The sequence below is a fragment of the Gymnoscopelus braueri genome (assembly GCF_963280865.1).
Source record: "Gymnoscopelus braueri genome assembly, chromosome: 4".
NCBI classification, from domain to species: Eukaryota; Metazoa; Chordata; class Actinopteri; order Myctophiformes; family Myctophidae; genus Gymnoscopelus; species Gymnoscopelus braueri.
Window position 1 is genome coordinate 33,480,569 of NC_137605.1, and position 8,830 is coordinate 33,489,398.

The 8,830-nt window shown below is 43.3% G+C and overlaps 1 protein-coding gene across 1 annotated transcript in view; it reads left to right on the top strand.

Moving 5' to 3' along the window:
• The window catches only part of cdh17 (cadherin 17, LI cadherin (liver-intestine)), a gene marked incomplete at both ends in the record, with an annotated part of 13,908 nt that extends 6,481 nt beyond the window's left edge, over nucleotides 1-7,427 (top strand). The window contains 11 exons of the mRNA XM_080425892.1: nucleotides 86-217; nucleotides 1,608-1,758; nucleotides 2,221-2,424; nucleotides 2,656-2,732; nucleotides 3,335-3,523; nucleotides 4,021-4,265; nucleotides 4,718-4,848; nucleotides 5,351-5,575; nucleotides 6,000-6,110; nucleotides 6,656-6,772; nucleotides 7,342-7,427. Of these exons, the coding sequence (XP_080282018.1) occupies nucleotides 86-217; nucleotides 1,608-1,758; nucleotides 2,221-2,424; nucleotides 2,656-2,732; nucleotides 3,335-3,523; nucleotides 4,021-4,265; nucleotides 4,718-4,848; nucleotides 5,351-5,575; nucleotides 6,000-6,110; nucleotides 6,656-6,772; nucleotides 7,342-7,427 (1,668 nt within the window). The remainder of the gene's footprint in view (nucleotides 1-85; nucleotides 218-1,607; nucleotides 1,759-2,220; nucleotides 2,425-2,655; nucleotides 2,733-3,334; nucleotides 3,524-4,020; nucleotides 4,266-4,717; nucleotides 4,849-5,350; nucleotides 5,576-5,999; nucleotides 6,111-6,655; nucleotides 6,773-7,341) is intronic.
• Between the last annotated feature and the right edge of the window lie 1,403 nt (nucleotides 7,428-8,830).

Here is an 8,830-nt window from a genome sequence, read left to right on the forward strand (position 1 = left end):
ATAGCCACTTGAATGTGGGTGATAATCCCTACTGTCCTCTTTCTCTCCGTTCCCTTCCTTCCTTCCTCCCTCTGTCTAACTCCAGGTCCAGTCCAACGACCACAACGCTATTTACAGGTTGCTGCAGAAGGAAAGGGGTCTTGGGTTCCCCTTCATTATCACCGTGGATGGAGAGATACAGCTGACTGAGGAGCTGGACAGGGAAGAGAAAGACATGGTACAATTTATATGTTAAAGCAGTGGTTCTCGGCCCTTACCGCTGGCCTAGCGGTCCGGGCACCTAGGCTCCTATGTAGCCTGACAGTGCATTGCGGGTTCGAGTCCCGTTCCCGACGATGTTTACTGCATGTCTCTCCCCATCTCTCACTCCCTGTTTCCTGTCAATCTACACTATATGCTATAAATAAAGGCATAAACGCCCCCAAAACATATCTTTAAATCTGTGGTTCTCAAAGTGGGGTCCAGTGACCCTCAGGGTTCCTTGAGAGGGTTCCAAACACTGAGAGTGTACAAATGGAACCAAATGGACCCGTAGCGGTCCACTTAGTGCACGTATAGGCATTAAATGTATTTCAATCCTCAACAGGGTGGATAATAGTGAAATCAAAAAGATATATTACACACACACACACACACACACACACACACATACAAACCCAGAGCCACATATACACATGCAGACGCACAGACACAAGCATGCACACACACACACACACACACACACACACACACACACACACACACACACACACACACACACACACACACACACACACACACACACACACACACACACCTATATTAAATTGTTCATAGGGTCAATACGAGTAAATAAATATATGATAACCTTTCCACAGGAGCAGCTTTTTCATGGTTATCGCACATTTTGTTATTTTCCCCATACGTACAGTACATGACAGGTGAAAAAATGACAACATTTAAAAAAGAGTTATCATAATGAAACTTCCTGAGTTGATTACTTGCATGAAGACAATGATTTATCGTATTACAAGTTTTCTGAAATTGTATATTTAAATATGCAAATTAGGCATTAGGAAAATATGCCTGAATTTGCATAACTTTCCAGAATCTACTTTGGAACATTGAACAAAGCCAGAGTCAACATTCTTATTTCATTTTGTTAAGATGTTGGAGTCAAAGGTTTTTAACAAGCGAATATTCAATATCTGTCTCAATTTTGGGGCTCTGGCTCATGGACTAAATGCCTAATTTGCATATCTAAATATACAATTTCAGAAAACTTGTAATACGATAAATCATTGTCTTCTTGTAAGTAATCAACTCAGGAAGTTTCATTATGATAACTCTTTTTTAAATGTTGTCATTTTTTCACCTGTCATGTACGTATGGGGAAAATAACAAAATGTGTGATAACTATGAAAAAGCTGCTCCTGTGGAAAGGTTATCATATATTTATTTACTCGTATTGACCCTATGAACAATTTAATATAGGTTTGGTTTTGCCCACTCTTTCGATAATCATTGCTCAATTTTGGGGCTCTGGCTCATGGACTAAATGTAGGACAAACGACACACAGGTTGGTTGACCTTTCTTTACATGTTTGTGTCTCCTGGGTGGGTTTCAGTTCATTCTGGTGGTGCTGGCTGAGGATAAGGATGGTAAGCAGGTGGATCCCCCCATGGAGATTCATGTGGTGGTGGAAGATGTGAACGACAACCCGCCAATGTGTGAGAATGAAGAGACTGTCTTTGAGGTCCAGGAGGACGAGCCAGTAGGTACGATGTGTGTGAATGTTTGCGTGAACTTGTATTCATTTACCATATGTGAGAGCCAAATATCCCCACAAGTATAGAATTTGGGAAATAAACATTTTAAGGACCATTTTCCTGATCCTCATAAGAGAAATGTTTTTTAATGGTTAAAAGTTCATTTAAGAAAACATTCAGGTTGGTGTTAGGATTAGGATTATGCATTTTGAGGTTTAGGGGTTAGCCTTACTTAGTTGCGTGCCAGTGTCATGTACCAAAAATAGTCGATCTTAGCTCACAACGCGTCACAGCGTGACACGTTATGAGCTTGTAGATAGGCTATGGTCGGCATTAGGGTTAGGGTGTGTGTGCATGTCTCACACTTCCCTTCAGTAGTGTTGATACATGTGCATTTTTCTTGCTAATGATTCTTGTGCTTCTGTATTTTTCTGTTCTCTGATTGGCTGATTGGCTCTTGTGTCGTTACAGGCAGCCCAATAGGAGACCTGCTCGCTCACGATGCTGATGAACCTGGGACCGCCAATTCCCTGATCACCTACGTCATCATGTCCCAAAGTCCATCCACCGATGTCTTCTCTATTGACAGTGTCTCTGGACGCATCCAGGCACGACGGACGCTGCAAAGAAAGGATGCCACACAATACCTCCTCACTGTTGGAGTCAGTGACCCAGGTAGTACACACACACACACACACACACACACACACACACACACACACACACACACACACACACACACACACACACACACACACACACACACACACACACACACACACACACACACACACACACACACACACACACACACACACACACACACACACACACACACACACACACAAATCTGCAAATAAATTGTTAATAAATTGTTGATTTCACCATGACTTCTATTTCTCACAGGTTTCAGCACACAGTGCAATGTCCTGATAAAGGTCATTGATGTTAACAATGAGCTGCCGTTGTTTGAGAAGACTGATGTGAGTATCTGCCTTGCTACAGCAGAAACTGTTTTCTCTGCCTGATGTGGGGACTGGGAAGGGAGACATTTGCCTTGTTCAGAACACACACACGCACAATCTCCCTCTCTCTCTGTCTCTCTCTGTCTCTCTCTCTCTGTCTGTCTCTCTCTCTCTCTCTCTCTCTCTCTCTCTCTCTCTCTCTCTCTCTCTCTCTCTCTCTCTCTCTCTCTCTCTCTCTCTCTCTCTCTCTCTCTCTCTCTCTCTCTCTCTCTCTCTCTCTCTCTCTATTTTGACTGTGTTGGCCACATTCACCCGGCATGTGAATTTTCCCCAACACCCCAAGTATGACGTGAGAGCAAAATGGCCACCATGAGAATATGGTCAGTGGTTGTCATGACCGGATTAGGCTTTTCAGACTGCAGTGAGGAAGTAAGCGAGTTAGCGAGATGTCTATGTGAGGAGCTCTTGGCCATTTGTTCTTCAATAATTAATTCTCTCATTAAAGAATATACGTTTGCACAGTGTCGCCGTCTATCATCTTCCGAAAGTCTGCCCAACGTGACAGTGACCTTCGACCTTGTCTGTGTTTACCTACTGTATGTGTACTTGTGTGTGTGTAGTATGGAAGCCACGCTCTTGCGGAGGATACCCCTCTGGGTCACACAGTGCTGACCCTGAAGGCAGCAGATGCTGATGATCCTAACAGCGGCAGCTCACGCATCGAGTTCCACATCTCTGCCGGCAACGACGATGGCGTGTTCAGAATTGAAACTGATGGCACCGGTGAGGGCAGACTGGTGCTTGCCAAGGTATACACACACTCTTTAATAAACACATCCTGGTGGTAATGTATACAGTGCCAGCCTGTTGGCAGAGTTTTATATTTACAGCATAATATTTCTATTTTCATGAAAGAAGTTCCGGCCATTCATATGAAAGCCTCTGCCGCCCTGACCCTGTGTTCATCTGCTATAACTCTTAACCATAGGAACCCTAGCGCCCCTATTCTGGGGGCGAACATTTGGCGAAAATAGCCGATCTATGAGCACGCAGAGCATTGCAACGTGATGCGTTGTGAACTTTGTGAACTGGCTATTTTTGGCCAAGATTTTTGGTGTAGAGGGAAAAAATGGAGGGGGCCTCGTATAGTTCCCTGGGGGACCCATGTCAACAAAGTATTAAGGATTTAAGTTGTTAAGCCCTGTTTTATACTTACAAATGTGTGAATATAGACAATCTACAAGCTCACAACACGTCACATCGTAATTCGTAAAATCACACCTCTGCCCTGCCTTTCTCCTGACAGCCACTGGACTTCGAGGCGTCTGCCTCCTACACGCTGCAGATTGACGCTCGCAACCCAGAGCCCTTGATGACAGGCCTGGAGTACGACAGCCGCTCCTCAGCCTCCGTGTCTGTGTCTGTGGGCGATGTGGACGAGCCCCCAGAGTTCAGCATGGACATCCTGGACGTCACGGTACCTGAGAACACCACCGTGGGAGCCACCCTCCTCACCGTGGAGGCCAAGGACCCAGAGGGCAAAGAGCTTAGGTACACGCACACACATTCATGCATGCACACACACTTGCAGGCACACACGCTTATACGCACGCACACTAACAATTGGGTTGCATACACCAGTGGTTCTCAAACCTTTTAATTTCAAGGACACCCATAACTCTAGGAGTTATGGGGGTCATTTGGTTCCATTTGTACGCTCTCAGTGTTACAGATCTGTAAGGGTCCATTTGGGACCCTGAGGGCCCGTGCACCCCACTTTGAGAACCACACAGGGCTAGACTGTTCATATACTGTGACGTAGAGCCATTGATCCACATTGACCACCACTGTCCACAAACTCCATGTTTACTCTCCTTGACACTTACTGGCTTTCGCAGACCATTTCTGATGCCTGCTGCCCTGCTCAGTGTGTGAGCAGACGTGTGTGTGTATGTGTGTGTGTGTGTATTTGGGTGTCTTAAGTGTAATTGTGCTTCCTGCAGTTTCAAGATGGAGGGAGATGTCCAGGGCTGGCTGGAGATCGATGCTGCTACCGGAGAGATCAAGACCAAAGCCAAGCTAGACAGAGAGATTCTGGAGGGTTTCAAAGTCACTGTTACAGCCTTTGAGAAGGGTGAGATTAATACATACAAACAGTACAATTCTGTGTGTATTCAGTATGTACAATTCAGTATGTAAACATGGCCCCTTATGGCTTTAAAGAGTTATATTAACACAACAGTTACTGAACATACACATTGGCTCGGGACTTCTTCTATTGAAAAGTATGTGCATTTGTGATTGTCTGTGTGTGTGTGTGGATAAGACATCCTACATCCTTGTAGATTGGCTATTTTCGAATATCCAAAGTATAAAATGGGCTCAAGTGGTTAATGTATGTTTTGTATTAATAATCTAAATCTGCAGAGTAACTTGTAAGTAATGTTTTCAAATCATTGTAGTTGAGTGAAAAAACCGATATTCGATGTAGTGGAGTATAAGTATCAAGTATTGAAGAATGGAAATACTCAATCAAAGTAAAAGCATCTCAAAACTGCACTTAAGTAAAGAACTTGAGTAAATGTACTTAGTTCACTTCCACCTCTGGTCTTATATCTTCCCATTCACCTTCACAGAAAACGGCGAGATGTCTGCGGAGCGTGAGGTCTCTGTGAGGCTGTTGGATGTCAATGACAACGTGCCCAAGCTGACAGAGTCACAGGCCTTCATCTGTGTGCAGAAGCCCCAGGCTGTGATCCTCCGAGCCCACGACGCAGACAGTGCCCCCTTCTCCCAGCCGTTCACTTTCGCCCTGGCTCACGGCAAGAAGTCTCCCAACTGGGGCCTGACCGCCATCGACGGTACGCGCATCATACTCTGGTCTCTTGGTGATGTGGTGACTTTAGTATTTCCCAAAACAATATTATGGGCCCAGTAAATATAAAAAACGTTTAATATAACTTCCGATATGATTTTTTATTAATATTTCAAAAGATTTTCTAAATAAAATAAGAAATACAATAATTCAAACATTTTTCAAAACAATTTCAGAACTTTTCAAAACAATTACAAAATTTCAAAATTCCATAAAACAAATACCATTAAGAAATAGTGAAAATAGCAGATCTGAAAGCTCACAACGAGTTGCACTGCGACGCTGGTGTGTGCTTGTAGATTGGCTATGTTCACGGTAGACGGTAATGTATCTTTTGGGTCTAGAGCTGAAAAAGTTGGGGAAACTCTGCACATACTGTATCAGTTGACATGAAGTCTTTTTGTTTCTAGGTTCATCGGCTTCACTGACCATGAAGAAGCCGCCACATGAGGACAAAACATTCCTGCTTCCTATTAATATCAAAGACAATGCAGGGATGGGTGTCACACACAAGTTTGAGGGTGAGCGGTTTCATGCAAATGAATGTGATAGTTAAATACAGTTACCCTGTATGCAATGGAAATACACACCTAACTATCTGATAGGTGTGTGTGTGTGTGTGTGTGTGTGTGTGTGTGTGTGTGTGTGTGTGTGTGTGTGTGTGTGTGTGTGTGTGTGTGTGTGTGTGTGTGTGTGTGTGTGTGTGTGTGTGTGTGTGTGTGTGTGCGCGCGTGCGTGCGTGCGTGCGCGTGCGTGTGTGTGTGTGTGTGTGCACGCGTGCGTGCGTGCGTGCGTGTGTGTGTGTGTGAGAGAGGGTAATAAGCTATGGAATAAATATAAGTCATTGTTAATTCCACAAAAGTGTGCTAAGTAAATGTTGTTTGTGTGTGTGTGTGTGTGTGTGTGTGTGTGTGTGTGTGTGTGTGTGTGTGTGTGTGTGTGTGTGTGTGTGTGTGTGTGTGTGTGTGTGTGTGTGTGTGTGTGTGTGTGTGTGTGTGTGTGTGTGTGTGTGTGTGTGTGTGTGTGTGTGTGTGTGTGTGTGTGTCTATACTGTTTGAAACCCCAGTGAGAGTATGTAACTGCACATCGCTTGGCTACTGCTACATGGAGCCTGGCATTCATCGCTTCAAGTATGGAATGGGAGCCACCATTGGAATCCTGGCTGGGACTCTTGGATTTGTCGGTGAGTTTGACGGTGTTGTGCAGTCTGGCATCTAATAAAATACTGACATTTTTCCATTCTCAGAGTCAGATCAACACTGAGCACTACTTGAGGGCCTCTTGGCAAAGCACTACGATGTTAATGATAATGATCAAATATAAAAGTCATGGTATTTTCTTTCTTCTTTAAAAGCGTGAAAAATGGGTTTTCATTGCGATACCGATAACTAGGAACTGAAAGTATACTACATTGATTCTATTGATCTAAGCCGGAACAAAATTTATTTATTGATTATTAGAATATACATCCTCTGAAAATGTACATGGTCCACCCTTCTGACCACAAAACAAACAAACAATACAGCAATACAATACACAATACAAAAACAAACAATACAATACACATCGTTTACGGAAAAGTACTAGGTTCTCATGGATGGCGAAGAAAACAAACTCCTCAACACATGAGGGGACAAATTATTTCTGAGCCTGATATGGAACCTCGGTACAGTAGGCCTATATATATTTATATTTGTGAATTCCAATACGAATGGCTGTAGTTGACCGTGTTATGTTTTGTTTTTTCAACAGTAATTGTGTTCATCTTTTATGTCAATCGCATAAAGAAGAGTGAGTTGAAGAAGAGAGCTGATGGGGAAGAAACACCCATTCTGTAGAAACACACACACACACACACACACACACACACACACACACACACACACACACACACACACACACACACACACACACACACACACACACACACACTTATTTTTCAATATTTGTATTTTATTTGTACGGAGATGAGGGCTAAAGTAATTGTCTGCATACTTTATTATACTACCTTTTACTTGTCATAATCATGCATTTTGTGCAGATCAATCAATAACTTAATTTATTCCAATTCAACTCCTGGCCTCAGTTTTGTTTTTGTTGTTATTATTTTTTTATTATGCCATTCATTTCACCAATTCATTTTTTCATTACATTCATACTGCACAGTATGCTCTCGTATGTACAAAGACTGAGCCACTCCTGGTTGCCAGGCAACGACAAAACATACTGCCTGGATTTGGGCTTGGAATTCTACATTAGGTGTAAGAACTCAGCTTCCTGTTTTGCTATTGTTCTCTGCTTTTGCTTGTTTGATGATGATGATGATAATAATAATCATTTGATGTTTGGATATCAATTATATCTGTAGAACGTAGGCTGAATATTGAATTTGGATGCTGTACAGTTGCAAGCTTTTAGTAGGCCTATGGGGTAGCTGGCACTATCATAGAAATTAAGACTATTGAGACTATTTCGTCCACCCATAGTTTAATTGCAGTCATGGTTCAAACGTGTGTTATAATGAATGGCTGGTGCTGTTTAACAGGCTATGAACATATACTGTACATTGTGTAAAACTCACTGTATAACTTCGTTGTGGTTCTTAATAAACGAGCAGGTGGGAACAACTTTAGTTTTCACGTCATCATTGTGGTCAGTCTGTTTGCGCGCATAGTAGGTGTGGTGTTTGTGCACATATACCCGTGCATGAGTGTGCACGTGTTGGTGACCGTCTATGTACCCACATACCCCTCTATTTTGATGGAAGCTGCTGCTGTGCAACACGCCGTCATCATTACGCTGTCAACACGGCCTCCCACTCCTCAAGCTGCTTTTCCATTGTGATGTACTGTAATTCATTTGACATGTTCAGTCACTTTCCTCCTTTCTGTGCCTCTCTGACCAGTCTGTCAGTCAGTTGCCGATGGCGTACCGCAGAGTGCCATGCTCTGACTCATCGCACAGACAGCAGGAGGCTGAATAGGGTTTCTTAAGGAATTGTAAGGGCTTTTATTGAACATAACAGTAAAATCCCACGAAAACACGTTCAGCCATTGATGGATTTTATTTTTATCCCCCCCACCACTGCACACTACCCAGAACGGGCAGTCAGGTGGCTGGACACGCAAACACATTACACAAGTTGTAAGGCATGTGGGTCAAGGTAGCACCTGTTGACATTTTATCGTACAGGACTTACAGTTTATAACCTACAATATGTTTTTGTAGGCCCCGGCCTATA